The sequence below is a fragment of the Hirundo rustica genome, chromosome 12 (genome assembly GCF_015227805.2).
Source record: "Hirundo rustica isolate bHirRus1 chromosome 12, bHirRus1.pri.v3, whole genome shotgun sequence".
Classification (NCBI taxonomy): domain Eukaryota; kingdom Metazoa; phylum Chordata; class Aves; order Passeriformes; family Hirundinidae; genus Hirundo; species Hirundo rustica.
The window spans coordinates 13,314,561-13,337,727 of NC_053461.1; the positions used below are offsets into that span (position 1 = coordinate 13,314,561).

The 23,167-nt window shown below is 42.2% G+C and overlaps 1 protein-coding gene across 1 annotated transcript in view; it reads left to right on the forward strand.

Moving 5' to 3' along the window:
• The window catches only part of PTPRG (protein tyrosine phosphatase receptor type G), a 395,690-nt gene that overhangs the window by 199,875 nt on the left and 172,648 nt on the right, over positions 1 to 23,167 (forward strand). The window contains exons 3-4 of the mRNA XM_040076808.2: positions 9,468 to 9,647; positions 15,016 to 15,164. Coding sequence (XP_039932742.1) covers positions 9,468 to 9,647; positions 15,016 to 15,164 — 329 coding nt within the window. The remainder of the gene's footprint in view (positions 1 to 9,467; positions 9,648 to 15,015; positions 15,165 to 23,167) is intronic.

Genomic DNA, 23,167 nt, shown 5'->3' on the forward strand with positions numbered 1-23,167 from the left:
TCCACCCTCTGCTTAGGACGCTTCTGTTTTTTGTAAACCTGAGCCAAAGCAACAAGTGAAAATCATTTTTTGTGGTAGGTTTCCTTTGAAATGATGAGTACTTTCAGCAGTGCCTCTGGATAGGCTTTATTGATATCAGCCCTCCCTCCCTTTATTCCCTTTCTATATTGCTCTGTGCTCTCGGTGGGTCTTTTATTAACTTGCATCCTGCAAAAATTCAATAAAAATATACAGCTTTTTCCTGTATTTCCTCCTCCTTTTCTTGGGGTATTTTTTTTCATGCTGGCTTTCAGAGACAGAGCTCTGGGGAGGGTTTCTTTGGTTAGTTACGAGGAACAGATGGGAATCAAGAAAAGGTACTTTCTGTTCCTATACCCACCCAAATTGGAGGTAATTAAGTTACAGTGATGCATCATTTACGTTAGCAGTTTCTTTGGTGAGATCAAGCCTATTAAGGGTAGATGTGAGAAGGAATAGGACTCAAGTCTGTGGTGCTTTGAGAAATAACTGGAACTGGGTTTTTTCTAAATGTGTTTGCAGGTCCCCTGGCACAAAGATCTGTAGTGGGACAGCTGAGTTTTGCACAGCTTTTTATCTCCATAGCTCTCTTCAAGTTCTGAGCAATCCCTGCAGCTGCTCTGATGTGACAGGTGAATTTCTCCCTTAATATAGGAAGGGAGTGAAATGGAGTATGTAGCCTCTGGTGGTAGGAAGGAGACAGAGAAGCAAGATGGGAATTTTAGCTTTCCTGACGTAAATGTCGTGGCTTATTGCTGTCACTGTCGTTCAGTGTTCGTGTCTGAGCCCTGGGCAGGTTCAGCAGCACGGGAGCGTTGATGCTTCAGCAGGGTCTCAGTCAAGCCCTCAAACAGCCCATGATCTCTGGCTCAAAGATCACAAAAGGGTTCCTGAGCACATCATGTCTGTTCTTGCATGTTTTGTTCTTGCCTCACTACTCCTGCAGCCTGAGGTCTGTCTCCCACAGTTTGGGCTCAGAAGATGCTCCCAGGCTGCTCCCCAGTTTCAGCTCCAGTTCCTATGGGGACTTCACCCGCAGTGTGGTGCTAAGATCACGAGCACAAAGTGGCAAGCTGGCTGCTTGTCTCCATGGCTTTTGCCTGCTCTGGGTGTTGGCAATGGTGGTTGTAAATAGCATTGAGCCAAATTCAGGTCCTCTTGCTTCCTTTTCTTTCAACAATGTCTCGCTGAAGGCCCCCGAAGCCTCCGTCTGCATTCAGCAGCTCTTGGGTGGGAAAGTTTCCCACCCAGTTTTCTTCCTCTTGTTTGCTCAGATTTATTTTCTGAGAGCTTTGTTCACACAATGCTTTCTCCTTAGAGTAGCACAGATGGAACCAGGGTTTATATCAACATTGTATCAGCTTATGCTTTTTCATATGTTTAATTCTATGAAACACCAGACTAATTTCTTCTTTTATCTTTGCTCTCTGGAAGAAATGATGTTTCTTTTCTTTCTCATGGGGAGGTTGATCACCTTTCTGGTGTGTTAGTGCCAGCTCTGGGAGATGGCCTTGGAGAAGAAAGCATGAAGCAAGGTGTTACAGAGAAGGGGAGGTTAGCCCAGGGGGATGCATCTGTTCAAGTTTGAGATGTTTTATACTGTGTTTGTCTTCTGTTGTTCAGATGAGGCTTTTTGAGGCTGCAGCTGTTCGCTAGTGAGGTTTGTAAGAATGGAGCCCCTGTTCCTTCTGCTCATTGGGGCGCTACAGCAGTATAAATATCCCTCCTGTCAAGGTCCATCATTCTACAGCTATTGCCCTGTAAATGAAGAGTTGAAAAAGGAGCCCCTTCTCCAGAGAAACTTGGCCTGGATGTGACCTGTGCCATGCAGCCATTACTGAAATCTGTGTCTTCCTCCCAACAACACAAAGTGCTCTCACTGAGCTGCCGCATTGATTCGTAATACATCTTCATGCTGTAATTTCCATTAGGATTTATGCTTTTGAAAATTATATTTAGGAAAAAATCTATTTTTATGTCTGTCCCTAGTCTTCATAAGGCTTTACTGAACTAGTATAGGAATAGAAGAAAGGTAATTTACGATGCCTTCATATAAATTAATCTCCTGTTTTTTCCTTATATTGTAAGTTATCACCTCGTTTATTATATGCAGCTCAGGGTGAGCAGTTTTTAAAAGGCCTCTGACAGTTATGAAATGAATGGTGTGAGATGTCAGATACATTTATTAAAAATGTAGAAAATTGTAAAGATCAGAGGATGTAGATACACATTGTCTCAGTCACTTGCCACCAGCAGGCACTTTCAATACTACAATTTATCCTCCCACTCTGTGAGTTCTGCATAATAGTTTCATTGATATTGTTGTGCTCTGTGCTCCATATAAATAATTTTGAAATATTAGTTGTGAAATTCAACAGGTCATTAGGCAAGTCTACCTAGAGTTTCTTGTGTGAGACACCCCTGAAAAAGCTTCAAACTATTTTGCCAGCACAGCTAAACTTAGTACCATTTTGACTTTTGTGTGGTGGTAAATTATTCGTCTCACAAATGCTAAAATTTGAAATGTTTATGGAAAAAGCTTGTTTTAGTAATTACACTTACTCCACTTTTTTGTGAGCTTCCTGCAATGTTAGTCCTAAGGTCCTGGTGTTTCCTAATGTTGGATATTTATCATGCATTTGTGCCACTGGCGGGTTGATAGGTACAGTGGGAGCTTCGTACAAGATTCATGGCAGCTTCATACTTTTTTGAGGAACAAAATTGGGATGCAGAAAGTCTGTATATGAGGGGGGGGGGGGGGATATGGAATAAAAAATCAGTGCATTTGTGACTGCGTGGTAGAGAATAGTTCACTAAGGAATACAAAGGTTGAAAACATACATTAAAAACTTCACCAAAGGTAATTGAAGGTTAGGAAGTTTAATTAAAAATCCAGCAATAACTGTAGCATCTGTGGATATGAAAATTTAAGGAGAACATGCACGTCACTCTGTCTTTCAGTTAAAAAGCTGCAGACATTATAGGATAGTTTATATTTAGGAGCGTGATTTAAAGCCTTTCTTTGCATCTGCCACGTTCTGGCAGTGTGAGAGAATCACTGACACGAGCAGTTTTGGTGATCAGCTTTCCCACCACAGCCCCATGGCTGGGCAGTGCTGTAGCTGTAGCTGTGGTGGCATCGGTGCTTCTGTGCTGCTGCTGCTGCTGGCTCAAAGGTTATTAAATCCAACCCCTTTTGTTCCATCTTTCTGTATTCTCTGTTTGTTCCAACAAGTGCTGGTTAAGATACGCCTTATCAGAGATTGTTTTTGGGGAAAACTTCCTTCAGATTTTTTTGAATTCTCAGAAAACTGTCCCTGGTTGTTTACACCTCTGCCATGCCTTGCACACCTTCCCTGTGCTCAGCTTGCAGATTGCTTAGACCTGGTTTTGTCTCAGCAAGCTCTTCGGGATCTTGCTCTTGGTATTCGGTCTCATTTTTCAAGCGGTAATTGGAATTTTCTGCAAGCACGAGTGTCTCATGTTAAACAGAGTGATGACAGAGAATAATAAAATGAAAAGCCCTTTTCCCCCAGGGCAGGAAATCTTTGTTCAAAGCAGCACTGTGAACTCTTAACTACAGGCTCTCCTTCTCCATCCCTTTGATTTTGGTGTGCCATCACTTTAGAGCAAGACAGTATAATTTCAGCAACTTTTCCCCCTAATATAACGATTTAACAACCTGGTTGCTTTCTCTGCAATGGGAAGACCTCTGAAAGATGCTACTGATTTTTATCAAGGCTTTAGGGATTTTTATACCTTTAGCTCTGCAGCCTCATGCGAAATCAATCAGCAAGAGATATGTCATTCAAATCATTCTTTTCGGCCTTGTATCTAAATGCAGTCTTTAGGCTTCATCCTACAGATTTCACTTTATTTCTGCTTCCCAGGAGGGGACTGGAGGTGAGAGGAGAGGGTAAAGGGAGGCTGATTTTTCAGCCAGTTTGGGTCTGCAGTACGTACCTTGCCTCCTGTCACTATTTACCTTCTCCAGTGCCTTCCTGGACTTACTGATACGGCTCCTTTGAAATGGCAAACAGTGATGACGAGATCTTCTGGCATCAAGTAACAGCTCCAGGTTTTTTGGTCCCAGATAACAGAGAAGAGCCCTGGGACTAAGGTTTCTGAAGGGTTTTAAAATGCTTCATTTCTGTAGTGGATTTCACTGATATTTGTTTGTTTAGAACATTTTTTTTCCTGTTTGAAAATTCAGCCTGCTATTGAAGTTCATTACTTTGTAGCTGAGCAAGGGCATCTCTTCCTTGTTCTTTCTCTGAGTGGAAGAAAGGAGCTGATTTGCTTTACTGCTGGTGACATTTCAGTGTTTCTTGAGATTTGGCTCGTGATGGAGCAGTTCAAGTAGGACTGAGACTTGGAGGCAGAGGTTCAGATCTGTAATATTGCACAGGTAAATGCTGGAGTGATTGGGCTGGTCCTAGCTGCCAGTGCATGAAAAGGGAAGCATCTCCATTTATCCAGAGCCTGTAAAACTTACAGAGGTTCTTACCTGCTGTGGTCCTCAAAGTCTGTAGGCTGCCCCTCCAGAGCTGTGCAAGCAAAGGCTGGGACCTGTTTTTATTTGAAGATGAAATACTAATTCATTCCATCGGTCCCTAAGAACTTAGGATTTTGCCCTAATTGAAACATGGAATTATCTCCGGTATTTAGATGATGGGATAGGATGTCTCCATGAAATGACCACGCTAATTGCAGAAATGAGGGGATTTGATTGCTTTGCAATCATTATTACCATTTTCATTCAAAAATGAAAAGTAAAGAGGCATTGAGAACAAAGATTTGTCAGAGGTAATTCTGTTGAAAAAAGAACAAAGAAGGACAAATAATAAAATCCTCCAAAATTAAGACCGCTAAACTAGTTCTTTCCATGTCAGACCTGAGCTTTAAAATCACGTTTTTGTAAAAATGTTTAAACACAAGTAAAATTTTTAAAAAAGATTTAAAAAAAAGAAAAAAAAGTTGATATTTCTACCTCTTTATGAATGAATGATGAAAATCATATTACTCAAAAATTGCTAATTTCTGTTAAACTATATGTCTGTAAAAGTATATGTCTTACACTCCAGTTTATATCAGAGTAGCTGATCTATTAATTAAAAAGTTATGTAAAATCAAGGAAATGCCAGTGGTTTTAATAACATATGTTTTAAAGAAAACCTGTGGGAGAAAAACAAATATCTTTGATTTTTTTTTAAGTGGAAGTTTCTATACAAGCTTTAATTAGATTTTGGCAGAATACATTACTTTAATGGTTTTTCATTAATGAAGACTGCTCATTGCTTTGTACAGTAAAAAGAAGAAAAAAAAGTCATCTTGGACTATATTTAAGGAACAGACTGTATTAAAAAACTATTAAAGTCACTGCAGTCATTGACAGAATGATTTTGCATGTGACAAGAATCTAGGAATCATCAGACAATTTCAGGCAAGGATGCGTGATAGCACCTCTGGCCTGAAGTGTGGGTTGAAACGTGTGTGAGACCCCACGTGCTGCAGAGCTCCCTGAGCCCGGCTCTCCTCCCAGCCTTGGGTGCCAGAGGCTCTTTTGTCCCTGATTTCAGCAGAGGAAAGGTCAGATCCACAGGGACCTGGCTGCGCCCCCAGCACACCCTGCTGCTGCTGCCATGCCTTTGCCCGAGATGCGTGGCTCCAGCTCTCCTGCCCCGGTCTGGCCAGCAGCTGCTGGACCCAAGCCCGTGATTTCCTGGAGGCAGGACTCTAACTTCAGCTCCTGAAGATGCCAGACATTATCAGTGATCGTTCTTTCTCTGCATCAAATATTCCAGCTCTAGGGTGGGGCTGTGTGATGTTTACCTCTGCCTGCAGGTTGTCCCACCGTCTCAGTGGAAATGTGTATTATTTATTAACATAGGTGTGGGCACTTAACTTGGTTTCTGAAAACCGAATTATCTATCAGCCTTAAAAGGCCAACTCAAATTCATTTGAAATTTTATTTGATTTCAGTCACCATGCTTACCGTTGGAAAAATGAAATACAAATAGCCATAAGTTCTCGTGTTCCAGATGGGTAAATGTCACACACAGAATTACAGGATTTCTTTTTTTAACTAGGTTTAAGTGAAACAGAGTCTTTATTTAGTGTCATGTTTTTATTTAAAAGCATTTATTTAAAGTTCTAAAAAACAAAGAATTCAATAAAGCAAGACAGGTGTAACTGCAAATGATTAATGATATAATTCTCAGTACTTTATAAAGTGTCTAACGCTGAAGAGATTTATACAGTGCAGAATGGCAATTGTGCTTTGATGGAAGGAATAGGTAATCAATATCTGCAAGCTTGGAAAAAGTGTTCTATTTCCTCCTCTAATGATATAGGGCTTTTTTGCAAAGCAAGGATGTCTGGAGCATGAGACACTTGGAAGAAGAATTAATTTGAAATCTGTAGTGGAAGATCAGTTTTAATTGAAACTGCACTTGAATGTCCATGGAAAAAAACAGGCAGTTGGGCCTGAACCCTTCTGATGGCCACTGGGAATTTGTCAATCCCACTATTCTTGATTACATTTTAGAGGTTGTTGAGCGCCTTTTTTTTATTTTTTTATTTTTTATTTTTTTATTTTTATTTTTTTTCCCTGGGTAAGGGCTGTAATTTCTTTGGTTTCAAACTCTCAGGTTTTCCTCTCCCCTCCCTGGTCACTGTTAAAGCTGGGGCAGCCCCATTCCTGCGCTGCTGGGAATGGCGATGTTGGGGTCGTGGCCCCGACACCTGTCTCACGCTGCAGCCATAATGGTGCAGGTCACGTTGCATGTCATCATTTACATATCAAAAACTTGTGAAAGAAATTAATGGCAAGCCTAACCGTTTATAAAATCCTGGGCTGATTTTAACTAGCAGGTCTTGAACCTCTAAATTGGAGCTTAGCCTTACGACTGTAATTTGTGATGTCAGGACTTGGAGTCACAGCACCAGCGCTAAGTTGAGGGTTTGAATTGCTGAGAGAGCTTCATTGCATTAGGGTTTTTTTTTTTTTTCTTTAATAATTCAGCACGAGTATGGAAACATTTTATGCATGGAAACTTATACTGTCACATGGAGAAAGCAGATACTACCAGGCTTTATTTTGTTATAGATTTACAAGCAAGTGAAGCTACTGTGTTTATCAGAAGGGATTTACTGCTGTTAAATTAATTCAAGCAAGTTAAATTAATTTAAGGGAAAAAAAGCAGGCTTGTTTTTTTACCATGAAACAAAGCCTTCAAAGGTCTGTGAAACACTACATTTCAGCCAGAGTCAGTTCAGGTACCTAAGTCACTTGAGGTTTTAATTCAACATGGTGGTTTGTTTGTTTACCCTTATGGCTTATTTTATTCATTTTGACAAGGAAGTTTTCACTGCAAATAGGTTGAGAGCTGGCTATACTTAAAATAAACAAACAAACAAAGAAATAAATAAATGTGGCAAGATGCATGGAAGAAACCCTACAGTCCCTGTTAAAAAAATCTGCCTACTTAAAAAAAATGAGAAAAATTCCTCATTGACACCAGAATACTTAAAAAAGAAAAACAAGAGTGCACAGCTCTTTTTGAATGCACAGCTGAAACCACTGCGATAGCCTCTGTGGGCAGAGTACTTTTGAAAAGCTAACCCCTTGTTTATAATAAAGCCAAAAAACAAGAGCTGGCAGGTTTGATTATGTGTAGTGCTGAATATTTAAAGCAAATTCCCAAATTTCATGGGGTAGATGCAAGGTTGTATGTAAAGTAAATCTGAATTTCCAATTAACTCACTACAAACCAATTACTAAGAGCATCCTGATTGGGGAAAAATAGCTGTGTTTGAGTGGAAGACATTTGGTTTCACTCATGTAGGAGTTTTAGTAATTCTGTTCTCCTTAGTTGTGGTACAAGGAGAAATAGCTCAACTTGTGGTTGGGAAATAACTTAAAAGCTGCTCTTGCTGACAATGTAAGTTGAACCCCAAGACAAACAAAACTGATTTTTAACTTGGGCAGATGATGTGAATGATTTTTAAACGATATTGCAATTTTACCTAATTGTACTTGAAAGTAAAATTTTCTTCTTGTCATTTGGGTACCAGAGAGCATTTGTGTGTGGTGGGTATAGCAAAATCTTGCTATTGATTAAGTGTCCTGCATCAGCTCACGAGAAGAGAGCACGAATGCACTTTGCAACTAGACAGATTAAAACCCAGGGGCGAAAGAAATTGGCCTTCCCAACTGTTGGATTTGGATGGCACTAATTGAATATATGTATGCTTCTTAGATGCAAGGGTAAGAAATGCACATGGGTGCATCACTTCCTGCTGGCTGGGAAGTTCAGAGGTGTGGCACAGGTGTCACGTCAGGACTCTCAGGAGAGCAGAGTTCAGCTCTGGGTTGTAACTTGGTTTTGGTACTTGAGCTTGGGCAAATCGCTTCCCTTCTCAGCCATCAATTTCCCTGTCTTTACGTGTGAATAATGCAGCTGATTGCTGCTGTAAAGCGCTTCAAGAACTGGGAGCAGCAAGCGCTTTACAAGAAATCTGTGCTCTTATTTCAGGAGCTTAAACCAATGTTTGCACTGATAGGAAGATAAGCTCTCGGTCTCTGTTAATACAATTTAAGGGCTGGAGAGGGAGGTAATAAGAAAAATGTGAAATTCATTTTAGGTCCTCTTAGGTGTGGTGCTGAGGGTCCCTGATGTTCTGGTACATTTCGAGCTGGTGTGTGGTGTGGATGACAAGGTCTTTGCCTCGGACCGTTTATTTTTCCATATTATTTTAATTGTTCATCAAAACCAGAAAACCCATGTAAGAATAGCAACAAAAGAAATTTACTGTGTATTCCTGACAGGTCATTGTCCTGTTTAATTCTTCCAGAGTAATTTTTTTTTTGTCCTGTTTAATTCTTCCAGAGTAGTTTTTTTTTTTTCCCATTGTCATTTTCTTCAAATTTATTAACATACATTTAGTTTAATTCTTTCTTCTGATCTTTTCTGGTTTCAAAACCTCTAAAAGAAATTAGATTGTTAACAAAGATTATTAACAAAGATATTATCTAAGCGTAGTACTGCAAGAACGCAAGTTAGTGTGTGTCTGTTTTGTTATTTGTCCATCATGAAAGGATAAACGATACAGTAATATATTAAGGCTGGAGCTTTATGGAAGTTCCTGGAGCAACATGGTAATGGATAACATATGCAGGAGAGGAGCTTGGGAACTGCAGAAAGTTTTATAGAATAGTTGTTTTTAAAAAAGGCCATTGTTCATCACTGCCAGAGGCGAAGCTGGAACACGGCACAAAGCCAAAGGGTTTCAGTCTCCTCGTAACTTTGCAGGTCTTAACCTCTTTCAAACATGGGAATTGTCGCTGTGGTGTGTTAACTGGGGAGCTTAAGTGCTTCATCCTCACACATAAGAGTTATCCAGCACTGCCAAACCACTGGGATGTTGACACTGGTGTTTTTGAACAGGTACCTATGGTCCCGAGCACTGGGTGAGTTCCAGCGAGAAGTGTGGGGGGTCTCACCAGTCTCCCATAGACATCGTAGACCACCTGGCCCATGTTGGAGAGGAGTATCAAGAGCTGCAGCTGGACGGTTTTGACAATGAATCTTCAAACAAGACTTGGATGAAAAACACAGGAAAAACAGGTATGTTCTCTTCTACTTGTCTCCATAGCCTGACTGCAGTCAGTTAAGAATTCATGCCATGTTCTACCCTCCTCCTTTTTCATTGTTCTGTTGTTTGGGTTTTTTGTCCTTTTTTTTTAATGTAATTTTCAGTAGAAGCCACCTACCTCTGCCTCTGCATTCTACGCAGAGCTAGTTCTGCAGATTGATTTTAAAGGGTTTTTTTAAGGGCTGCTTTTTTGGGTGTTTTTTGGTGGGTGGTTTTTTTTTTTTTTTTTTGTTCTCAGTCTAAACTAATTCTCTTGGTAGTCAGTTATTCCTCAGAATAAAAAGCAATGTAAGAGTTTCAAGGTGTAACCTTGAATTATCAGCTTTGGGAGGCTCTAACACCTAATCCAAAAGAATGCTGAGATCCAGGGCTCAGGGGGAAGAAGAGGGGAAGTCTTAGAAATTGGAAGATTTTAGAGAAGAAAGAGCAATAACTGCTTAGAGTTGTGGGGGCTTATTAACTTGTTTCTGATATGATTATTGCGCAGTGTTCTTCACTGAACTGAATCCTTTTCTGCTCTGTCTGTTCTCGCTTTTAGAGAAAAAAGAGCAGGCATGAGTGCTGCTTATTTTTACCAAAACAGTTCAGTGAAAGGTCAAGGTTGATTTATATGCAAAGCTGCATGCATTTGATTACTCTTTAATTCTAAAAACGTAAAAAGCAGAAATTATAAGGCCACCCTCTTCATTTGACAAGGTCAAGTATTTTTAGGGAATTGGATTAAACCACTAATTAATTCAATTATATTTATTGGAAGTATATTTTTATCTTTATTAACATCTGACATGCATCTCTATAGTGCTCTCTGTACCGTGTCCCCTGTCACAGGTCGTCTAGCCGGACCCAGGGCATGTACCTGCTCTGGAGTTGGTGTGACCTCAGATACACTCATCAACTCCAGGGCACTTTGCATCTGAGCCATGGCCTGGAGTCCAGCAAGTGCCTCAGATCCAGCTGCAGCAGTTCAGGATCTTAGCAGGAGTTACTGCCCCTCAGATGAAATGGAGTGGCAGACTGTGAGCCTGTTTTCTTTCACTGCAAAGCAAATCCAGTTAACATAAACCACCACCAAGCCTAGCTGGGGGTTTTGCTGCATTACTCGTGTTTCTTCCCCAGCTTCACTGAGAAGTGCTCCTGTTTGCTTTGCAATCCTGACTTGGTTGCCCTTGGTAGCAGCGTGAGGTTCAGGCAAGGTTGAATGCTATGGAAATTTGGTGCTTAATTAATCTACTCATGTTATGCATCCTGCCCTTTATGGTCAGAGAGGCTGTTTGTGGTAATCAGCAATAAATGTAATTAGAAAGACCATGAAAAAGTGGCGGTGCTCTTCTTCTAAGAAAGATGTTAATGCTACCCATACATGTAATGGTAACATTACTGCACATACAGGAAACAATGTTAGAATCAGTGTCTTTTAGGTTGGAAAAGACCTTTAAGAACATTGATTCCAACCATTAACCCACCACTAAACCTTGTTCCCAAGTGCCACATCTACACGTCTCTTAAATACCTACAGACATGTTGACTCCAGCACTTCCCTGGGCAGCCTCTTCCACTGCTTGGCAATCCTTTTGAAATTCTTTCTAATATTCCATCTAAATTCCCCTTGGCAACACAAGAGGCCATTTCTTCTAGTCCTTTCACTTGTTACCTGGGAGAAGAGACTGACCCCCATGTGGCTACAACCTCCTTTCAGGGAGTTGTAGAGAAGCTTCCCCTCTGAGCCCCCTTTTGCCCAGGCTGAGCCCCTCCAGCTCCCTCAGCGGTTCCTCCTCAAACCTGTGCTCCAGAGCTGTCCATTGCCTTCTCTGGCACTCCAGCACCTCAGTGTCCTTGTAGTGAGGGGCCCAAAGCTGAGCCCCGTGCCGAGTACAAGGGGCTGCTGGCCACACTGGTGCTGGTACAAGCCAGGACCTTGTTCTGTTGAACTGCGGAGTGTCAGCAGATTTTCTGGTCTTGGCACAGTTGGCAATGGAAGCTGAAGCTTCAGTCCTCTCTGCTGGGTGATTTTAGCGCCGCTGATATATTTGATTTCCTCACCCATTGGGGTATGGATTTTTGCTGACAAGTTATTGCTTCTCAGAGCAACAGTAGCTGTCACTTTTCTTGGTAACTTACGGCCTTTTACTGGTAACGTGAAGACTCTTTTTGCCTTGCTGTCAGCCCTGATTTCTTCTGCGGAGCTCCTAACTCCTCCCTTGTTTTATCAAGTCCCATTCCTTTTCTTGGTTTTCTGACCTTTTGAAGAAACTTGCGTGGCATTAATTTTTAAGGTGGGAGATGGTAGAGCAGCAAACCAAGTGGGATGTTTTGGCTTGTGGGTAGAAGATAGAGGCCGACTGTGCCGTAAATCGCGATGCATTTTGGCAGCAGAGTCTTGGAGCAGATGGCCACGCAAGACCTTCATATTGCAGACTGACAGAGACAGTAAACTAAATAACTGTTTAAGAAATGGTGATGGATGTAGAGGGCATTTCTCAGCAATTAATGATTGGTTTAAAGAGACAGAGGTCCCTGGGAAAGCTAAAGGCCCTTAACCTTAATGCTCATTAACTGGCAGGAAATATGTTGCTTGGGTTATTGTTATTGCTGTAGGACCTAGTAATTTTGTTTTGTTTTGTTTTATTTTTTTACGACAGAACAATGAGTTATTTTTAGGCTCTGGAAGGTAATTCTGTTTAGATTTGTTCTGCTCTTTTTTATTTGTGTCCCTCTCTCTATCAGGTAAAGGGCGAACAATGTACAGAAAACAACATTCCATTCAGAAAATGTCAATGATTTTTTTAGGTCTCTTTCTTGACTAGAAGTGTTTCGTGCACAATTACATTGGCAAAGGCACTAATGTGGGCTTATTTTCATCACTAGAGTAGCTGGCCATAGTATTAAGTGCTGGAGATCACTTGGAGGATATACACATTGCATAGTTGTATTTGCATTAATTGTGTTCATACCAAAAACTTCTAAAATCGGGGAGAATTCTGCTTAGAGAAACTTCCTAAAGTTTTACCAGAAATGTGTTTTTGTTAAGTATCTTTCTTGTGTGATGTGCCTCACTCTGGCTGGTCCTCACCATCAGAGCCACTCTGCTAGGGCAGGGGAAGAGCTGCTTTGAATCCAGTTTTATTCCTGCTCTCACAGGGGTGATGGGCATCCAACACCAGCCCTGAACCTGAAAATGACATCACACAATTGTGGTCCTGGTGGCTGCACACCACTTTCTTTGGGGTTGTAATCTCAATTACATAGTATTTTAAATTAGTGGGCTTTGGGGGTTGATTCCTCGCACTCTTTAGAAATCCTGGGATAAAAGCAGTGTTTCCCAAAGCCCAGTGAAGTGATGTTTGGTTATTTCAGTCCTGAATACCTGGGGTCACAGGAAAAGGAGGGAAGCTCCTGGCAGTAAGGGGATGTTGCTTAGCTGGGAAGGTGATGGGAACATGTGTCATACAGCTTAGCAGTGTAAGAAATACTTTAAAATGAACAATTAGATGAACATTTCAGATTGTACATCCTCCTAATTATCCTTTTAATTATTCATCTAAAACAAGTAAAATGACCCCTGACAGAGCTATAAATTATTTGGGAACGATCAAATATTTATTAGATGCAACTGAATCTCCACAGAGGTTTTTAACAGATGCATGCGAATCTGCTTTGCTGTATTCCTCATCTCCTCCAATTTCATCTATGGAATTTGTAACTAATTGAATGAGATTTTTCACCATTTAAAATGCTGCTGAGCTCATTGAGGATTTTTTAAGGGAGGTAGAGAGCAGCGGTGCTTTCGGTCACTTACGTTTCACGGATTTGGTGTATGCAGACAGTGACTACCAGCAGTACCCTGGCTGACACAGGCAGTATCCTATGGCCAGTTCTGCAGCACCCATCCTCCTACACAAAGCGCTTGGGTGCGAAGGGAGTGCCGAAAGAAGAAGAAATCATGGAAGAAAACAGCCCCGTGATTTTGCTGGAGCAATTTAGAAACATCTGAACATCTCGTGCAATTTAACATTTAGATGGTTTTGATACAAGCCCTTTAAAGTTGAGCTGTGTGGAAAAAATTGCACCTGAGATGATGCTGCTGTAGCTCATTGTGAGGGGAGGGCACAAAGCCTGACCTGCAGCAGAGCCTGTGCTGAGTCACAGAGAAATAACTTTTATTTCACCAGTAACTTTTTTTTGGTTGTTTTTTTTTTTTCCCAGCAGTCAATAAAATCCTCCTTACATAATAAAATTGATTTATATTAATGTTCCTGTTGTGATGACACAGTTGGCTTAACAACACAGAGAAATCCTTGTGGGTTTTGCTATTTCCGTTAGAAAAGGAAAAAATCTCCAAAACCAACCCCACAACTTAAATCACAGAATTCTAGGCACAGCAAGCGCTGGTCTGCAATGACTTTTACAGAAACAAAATTCAAAATTTAGTTCTGTTTTTAAGCAACGGTTTTGTGAGGAATGAGAAGAAATAATTTTGTGAGGAGTAATTTTTAGGAATGGTGTGTATTAAAATCAGGAGATGCTGGAAAAGAAGGGGATCTTGTAGTGAGAGTTGCAGAAAGGAATTTTTTGAAAGCTGGAATCAGTTCTTGGTTGGACCACAGGCCTCCCCTGTAACGTACCAGCTTCCACCATACAATTCTGCCCCCTGTTTGGACCTAGAGCTTTTATTGTTACATAAAATACAAAGGCTTTTGGAAGTGAAAAGAAACCTCAAAGGTCCTTCTGACCCTCATTGAATCACATCATAATGAGTTACTGTAATAAAACCCAGTTCTTGTGGAGGATGTCTCATGAGTGGATCTCAAAAATATTATTATGACTCTCCCAATTTCACAGAGAGGAGGAGCAGGGAGGCTAAGGACAGCACCCAGCATGCCCAGCAGTAGAGCTGGGACAGGGCACAGGGGTCCCCCACCAACACAAAAGAGGAAATCCAAGAAACAGGAGACCCATTCTTTTCTTGACTTGTGATTTACAGACCTTGGGGGGTTTATAAGGGCAGGGACCATGGTCAGCCATTACTCTCTGGAACCACATTAAAAAGGTTTTGATGTAGTTTCCATTTAAATTTTAATCAAAGTCCAATAAGGAGGGCAAAATGTCCTTGAGAAATTTGGACTTTGGGATTTTCTGTAGTCTGTATAACTTCATAATCACTTCCAGAATTAGCCAACATTACTTGCAGACCTGTTTTTTAACCAATCCCTGTAAAGAGGAAAATGATGACCCGACATTTTTCTTGCATTAGGAGAAGTATTCTGATCTAATGAGCAAAGACTGTAACTGCTTCAGAAGAACTGTGCTAAAAGTTTCTTTCTCCTTGTTCTGTGCTTGCAGTTGCTATCCTGTTGAAGGACGATTATTTTGTCAGTGGTGCCGGGTTACCGGGCAGATTCAAGGCAGAGAAAGTGGAGTTTCACTGGGGTCAAAGCAACGGATCAGCCGGCTCTGAACACAGCATCAACGGCAAGAGGTTCCCCGTTGAGGTGAGTGGAAAGACGTGTGCTTGTGTTCTCAGAGAAAACAAAATCGGAGTGTATTGCTGTAGTTCGAGGCAACTGTGCAACAGGGCAATGTTTCTTTGGGTGAACATATCACTTTGCAGGCCCTCTTGGCCCTCACAGCGCTCTGTCCCTCATCTCTCACGTGCTTCTGCAGTGTCAGCTCCAAGCTCTGCTTTGCTGGCCTCGCCAGCTCTCATGTCCCGTGGGTTAAGTTGCAAACAGCCACTTTTCTCATTTCTCCCATAAGCTCTCCACGTGTGGGAGGATCTGCTTACAAATATCCGCCGGGTGACCTCGTTGTCCTCCAAACCTTTCCTTTCCCATGACGCTTACAGACAAATAGCAGCAGTTTGGGAGCCATCGTGCTGAGGCCGCTGTCTGTCATCAGAATTGCTTCCTTGCACACACACGGCTTGACCTCTACCTGGATTCAGCTGCTATCCCTTGCCTGGCGCTGACAGGACCTCTCCATAGATCCGTGCAAACAGCTCTGAGTTTGCTCTGCCTGTGCTGGAGCCAGCTGGGCCCGAGCCAGCCCCAGCCCACAGCGGCCCAGCCGTGCCAGGAGCGAGGTGCGGCCTCGGGCACAGCGCCCTGGGAACGCAGCCGTGTTCAGAGCCAAGGCCAGACACCTGTGTGCAGGGACATGGCCTCAGATGGGCCAGCTCAGAGCCAGGGCCAGACACCTGTGTGCAGGGACATGGCCTCAGATGGGCCAGCTCAGAGCCAGACACCTGTGTGCAGGGACATGGCCTCAGATGGGCCAGCTCAGAGCCAGGGCCAGACACCTGTGTGCAGGGACATGGCCTCAGATGGGCCAGCTCAGAGCCAGGGCCAGACACCTGTGTGCAGGGACATGGCCTCAGATGGGCCAGCTCAGAGCCAGGGCCAGACACCTGTGTGCAGGGACATGGCCTCAGATGGGCCAGCTCAGAGCCAGGGCCAGACACCCGTGTGCAGGGACATGGCCTCAGATGGGCCAGCTCAGAGCACAGGGCCAGACACCTGTGTGCAGGGACATGGCCTCAGATGGGCCAGCTCAGAGCCAGGGCCAGACACCTGTGTGCAGGGACATGGCTTCAGATGGGCCAGCTCAGAGCCAGGGCCAGACACCCGTGTGCAGGGACATGGCCTCAGATGGGCCAGCTCAGAGCCAGGGCCAGACACCTGTGTGCAGGGACATGGCCTCAGATGGGCCAGCTCAGATATGGGGCCAGACACCCGTGTGCAGGGACATGGCCTCAGATGGGCCAGCTCAGAGCACAGGGCCAGACACCTGTGTGCAGGGACATGGCCTCAGATGGGCCAGCTCAGAGCCAGGGCCAGACACCTGTGTGCAGGGACATGGCCTCAGATGGGCCAGCTCACAGCACGGGGCCAGGCACCTGTGTGCAGGGACATGGCTTCAGATGGGCCAGCTCAGAGCCAGGGCCAGGCACCTGTGTGCAGGGACATGGCTTCAGATGGGCCAGCTCAGATATGGGGCCAGACACCTGTGTGCAGGGACATGGCTTCAGATGGGCCAGCTCAGATATGGGGCCAGACACTCGTGTGCAGGGACATGGCTTCAGATGGGCCAGCTCAGAGCCAGGGCCAGACACCTGTGTGCAGGGACATGGCCTCAGATGGGCCAGCTCAGAGCCAGACACCTGTGTGCAGGGACATGGCCTCAGATGGGCCAGCTCAGAGCCAGGGCCAGACACCCGTGTGCAGGGACATGGCTTCAGATGGGCCAGCTCAGAGCCAGGGCCAGACACCCGTGTGCAGGGACATGGCCTCAGATGGGCCAGCTCAGAGCCAGGGCCAGACACCTGTGTGCAGGGACATGGCCTCAGATGGGCCAGCTCAGAGCACAGGGCCAGGCTCCTGTGTGCAGCTGACTGCAGGGGTGTGCCTTTGGAGGGCCCTGAGTGCAGGCACTCTCAGGGAGCTGGGTGTGGTTGGGTCTTGGCTTGTGACCAGTAGCCCTAGGTCACTCTGTCCTCACTGCAGCTTACTGTGTCAACAGACTTTGTTGATAGTTTTCACTCATAGTCAAGGTTTTGCATGGTGAGATAAACCAAAGGTTATCTGGGATTACCTTTGCCTGTGGGTGAGCAGATAGGCAGTTCCCAAGTGTGGCATGTGGTTCCTGAGCAGGTTGCAGGGACCTGTGCTTGCTTTCCCAGAAAGTTCATGGGTGAGCAGAAGTGGTGATCTTGGGACTTGTTTCATGCCCCAGCTTGCCATAATTCATCACATGTTGCTTTAGACAAGTCATGTTTACCAGGAGGTGGGAAGAGGCTTCCAAAGCTCAAAGGGAGGTTGTAATAGACTGTGATGCATCATCAAAACCTCCGGTTTTTAACCTGCCTGTTCAAAATGCCCCATCACACAAGAATTAGAAGCTTGTTTTTGTGTCTCACTTGTGTACCTGTATGTTGGATTTTCTGAGAGACAGAGATTTTATTTTTGTCTTCTTTTTAACGAGATTTTCCATTATCATCATCTCCTTGATGTAACTGTGTTTTCTCACAAGGGGCCACCCCTGAGCAGATGGAGCAAAGGCTCAAACATTGTCATCCTGCCCTGTCTGTCTCAGTTGGAAATACTGGCATTTGTACCCCAGGAAGGTGCACTCAGGAAATCTACAGAGCCAGTCAACTCCTTCTCTGAAATTCTGGGGAGTAGAGCAGGTGAAAAAGCCTGGGCCTTCTTGTTTGTGTCAAAAATAGTGTTTCTTCTTCAGAAACTCTTTCTTATGATTCCAAGGCTATTTGATGGGGGCTTGATGAATGGAAGCTCTTGTACTTTGGAAGTAAGCAAATTCCTAAGAAATAATTTTCCTATGGTTTAAATATTCTTCATTTCAGTTGTTTAGAATATTAACTTGAAAATTGAGGGGATACTGCTTTGACTGCCTTTAGGAATTCATGTTGCTTGTTTATGAATGCTGAGCAAAATAAATTGCTGGATCAGATAGGTTTACTGTTAATCCTAATAACTTCCAAGTGATTTGTGTTTGTTGCAATGACATGGACCTCTGGCCTCTGGCCTTCCTTGGTATGATGACATTAGCAGAATTCCCACAGCCATTCCTTTACTTTTTTTTTTTAAAGGAAGAACAGTTTCCAAATCAAGCTATTCCCTTTTGTGATGCTATCTACCTCCCACACAAGAATTCTGACTTTCAATCATGTGCTGCAAAGGATTTCTGTAGGTCAATTTTAGAGGGTCCAGTAGGTCTAAGGTGATAAAATTGAGTCTGTGTTGCTGATAGATGCACAACTAGTCTAAAGAGTTGGGATTAGACTTCTCAAACAGTAACTGTACATGTATTCTCAGTGGGGGTTTTAATTTGTAATGCTAATTGTAATGCAGCTTGCAACTGTCTGATGCAACCCCGATTGCCTGATGCTGAGAGGTCTGTGCCAAAAACACTCTACTTCATTTGAGAAGCAGTGTTTCTAGGGAGGCTGTAGAAAGGATAAACCAAAATTCTGTCCTACAGAAGGCAAAGCCTAAATCATTCTGATTATTCTGAGCCCATGGACACAGGAAAAGCTTAGAGGAGTGTGTAGGTGTTAGTATTCCAGGTCTGCAGCAGTTAGAGTGGCAATGCAGCTGAAAGTAAGTGTTTTCTAAGTCTTTATTTTGCTACCAGATGTGGACTATGCAAAACCCATTAGTTTCAAAGCACATCCCAAGGGAGCACAGAGAGATCAGCTTCATCCATAGAATGAGGTCTGTGCACATTAAGTTTAGAAGTTTTTTCCTCTGGGAAATGAAGTGCTTGCTGGTAGTCTTTCTTTCTTGAAGAGGATACAGAAACTAATTAGAAATGTCAGATATAATACAGAGCATTATTGTTTGACCATGTTGTTTGGTTTTTATTATTACATCTAATGTGTCAGATGGTAAGGCTGTCTACGTTAATTGGTTTCCTTCACTGAAGCCCATCTGGATCATATTTTTTTATGATTTATATGTTAAATTAGTTAGTAAGATATATGAGAACATCCTTTCGTATCCTACTTTAAAGGCATGTTGGATTAAAGGCATATTATCTTGCAGTACTTTAATGGAGCATATTGGGACTTCTTTTTAAACTATGGCACATGTAATGGTATTCTTTCATTATGTGGTCTTGATTGCTTATTTATTGATTAGATTTTCCTTAGAGGTACTTGAACTTTATGAAGCCATTATGAGTTTGGCTGTCTGTGAAGCAGCATTCATGAACAGAGATGTCCCTGTGCTTCAAACTTCCACGTCCATCCAGGTTGTTGCCAGGCTTAGTCAGCGTTCACTAGAAACTTCTTTTTTCCCTCTTTTTGCCACTTCACAAGCAATATCTGGGTGCGGCCAGGAAGTAGTGCTGTGATGCTGAAGATTAAAGTGATACCATTAGTGTATTGCTGTGTGAGTGGAGTGTGAATCCTAATGAGGACATGGGCTCTCTGCCAGTTTAGAAAAAGTCTTTCTCTCTCTTTTTCTCTCCTTTTTTTTTTTTTTTTTTTTTTTTTTTTTTGAGTTACGAAAAGTTTTTAATGTTGCATTGTCTAAATGTTAATGAATTGCTGACTCCTTTGTATTTTGTTATTGTTTTTCTCTACTGTAATTCCTCGGGTTATTTTTTTCTTTCTGAAGCCACAGCAATATAAGTGGACATGCAAACGCAAGAAACCACTTAAGTGGAAAAGTGACAAAATTAAAATAAAGAAGATGAGCTTCCCTCAGGCCAGGAGAGAACCCGGGTTCTCCTCATTAGAGCCAAGAGGAGTAATTGCAGCACTTTAATCTCCCATGCCACCAAACTGGTTCCCAGCAGCAGGCAGGGCTCACTGTGCAGGCTGGCTGCTTCGAGGGAAACCCAATGTTAATATTTCATAGCAAGTGAGGAGCTGACGTGGCAGTGCTCTGTGTGCTGCTGGGGTGAGGTACCACCATCCCAGCAATACCGTGGGGTTACTTTTTTAATTTTCTCTTAGCTGTCTTGTAGTAATTTTTATGCAAAATGCCGCTTATTTCTGTGAAGAGCAGAAATCAGAAGGGTGATTTTAATCATGGCTGTGTTAATTTGGTGTGAGCTTTGGCTGTTTATGAGCGTTCTCTTTAATGGTGCTAATTGTCAGTTATAATGTGAACACCATTATACAGTACTATACAGTAATTTATTTGGTAAATGAGAATCTTATTCCAAGGATCATACTGCAGTATGCCATAGAGACCTCATCCTTTTACTCTTACATGAGCAAACTTGCACTGTTTAGGCTAAATTGCTTCTGAAAGAGCAATATGATTTCATACCAACAAGTACCAACATGCATGTTTTTGGAAATCTCAAGTTCTTTTCCATTACAAAAAAAAACCCACAAAAAAAAACCCCAAAACAACCAAACCAAAACCAACAACAACATTAACAACACCATCCTCACAAACCATCCCAGCAGAAAATGAAGTGCTGCAACCCTCATGTCAATTAACAAGCTTTTACATTATGTTTACGTATTCACTTTACTAAATTATTATTACAAAACAATCATTTGCATTAACAATTCTTGCTGCTCTTTAAGTGTGCCTCTTATAAGACTTTCCAGGTTCTAATGGTGTCTTTGTTCTTGCTGCTTCTTTGATTTTCTTCCTTTTCTTTTTGAATCTACATATTGACATTTGTGTGGTCTAGATCTACAATTAGTTGCTCTAATTTGAATGCTCAGATAACCTTGTCAAAGTCTATCACTGTGCTGTTCTACCTCTAATTTTACTACTTAAATTCTGATGGTTTGTATTATCATAGGCAGGTGACAATCAGTGTCATAAATGTAGAAGAAATGAGTGGTATTCAGTGCACAAAAACCTTTACTACAGGGAATGGACTGAGATTAGTTACTCAGTTTACTAGGGTTTTGGGGTTTTTTTGTTTTATCCTGAATATTAAGACTTTCTATCACACCTGGTATCACCTACAGTATACAGCCAGCCTTCTGTCCACCTGTGAATGGCACGGAATATTTACTTCATAATGTTAGAAATGGAAGCATTTCTGTTCTGTAATTTTACTCTTGGTGCAGTTGTGAGCCCGTTTAGATTTGAACACACTTTATGACATTAAATGATGAACATATCACTGCGTGTTCTCTTGGTATAGAGGAGAGAACCAATACCCTGTATTGCAGCTGGGTTTATTATTTCTGGCATCCAGCAGCATATCTGGTAATTGTAATTTTGCAAAGATCTCTGGCGCTGATTTCAAGCACAAGTAAAGATTAATTGTGAAACAAGGAGCCAGTGTTGGGTTTATTTCCTTATATTTTGTCTACTTGTTGCTCTTCAGATTTCCATACCTCTATCTGGCAGGATGTAGCAAAGTAGAAGTCAAAAACTTACAGAGGGACCTAAAGAGGACCACTGGGAATATATCAGAGTGAGAGACTATGACTGTCTGAAGTAATTTTAGTGTAATATTCTCTCCAAAGACCAAATCCATACTTATGAAGGGATACTTAGAGCTCCTAGTGACTTTGATGGGAGATGTGCTGGTGAAACTCTTGAGTGCTGTCTGTGCTGTAGAGTGTCCAGGGAATTTAGCATGCTCTGCTTATTCCATCTGCATTTCTTACAGCACCTCTGACTTAGTAATTCAGACAAGGAAACGGCTTGGGGATTTTCACATTTAATTTCTTTTTCTTCAAAATGACACTTAGTAAGGGGGGTTTTTTTGTTTTCTTACAGTCTTCTCTCTCCCCTTTCCCCTCAGTCTTCAAGGGTCCAGATAGCCATAAAATACTCCAAATATACAATATGCTAAAAAGCCTCATCTGCATCTCTGTCTTATCTGCAAACCCAAATCTACATCTCCGTCTTACTTCCAATAAAGTAAGATTTTATTCCTGGAGTCTCTCGGTTTTACTCCTTTTCGCTCTTCACTGCTTTTAAATCTTGTTCAAGTTTCTCGTTGTCAGGAAAGCAGTGTGTCATCATTTTAAGAACATAAAATAGATGGATATATTGAACACATGGTTGAGTTTCTGTCTTGTTTCACTGTGAATAGTGCAAATTAAACATCATCTTATCACTGTCTGGTTTACTGTTTTATTTTCCTTAGTGTAGCTGGTACACTGCCTCCTCTCAGTTGTCTTTAGTGTCTCCCATATACTGACAGGAGAGTCAGTTGAGACTTTAATTAATGACTTTATTGTAATCAAGGTTCCATTTTAGTGCAGAATGCTCCATCTTGTAGTAGTGAAATATTTAGTCTCCATCTGGCTGATCTTTTCTGTGAATGTCCCATGATAATTAAGAAGAAACAGGAGAGGATGGTCTGAAATTAAATATGTTTAGTGGAAGGGTTAGTGTATCCTGGGACTGTTCATGTAGAGACTCAGACAAAATTTAGGAATGGAACAGCAGTTTGGTTTTATGGCTGCATCTTCATGCTGTCTGCCAGGCCCCAGTAATTTCTAGACTGAATTACAAGTGTTACAATGCATCCAGAGTTTTATTTTGAAATAACTATCCACTAGCATGAATCAGAGATAACCCTTTTCATTGTGGCTGAGAATGTCCTGCTTTCCCCAAAGGATTTTGACTGACTTGTTGAAAAGGTCAGAGGCAGTAGCACTACACTGCAATTACAGTATGTTAATGATGAGCTAAGAGTTGAACATTCTTCTTAACATAAGTCCCTGATTTTGTACATGATTAATTGGAACCTGGAAAGACTGACAAGGAGAAGGAGGATTAGATGGGGTGAAAATAAGAGATAAGAGGCTGACAGCCAGCTCTTGTTGTAAAGAAGAGTTATTTTGAATAGGAGAAAAAAAATCAATACAAAGGTTGGAGAATTTTACAGAGTTGTAAGAGCTACTTTAATGAAAGGTAGCAGATTCAATAGGATTGTTACTTGAAATGTAGGATTGTCTGAGTTAGAAAAATGGGACTGTCTCTCCCCAGCTGTAAAGGTGAGCTCTGCATGCTGAGCTTCCTGTGTACTTAGTCCACTG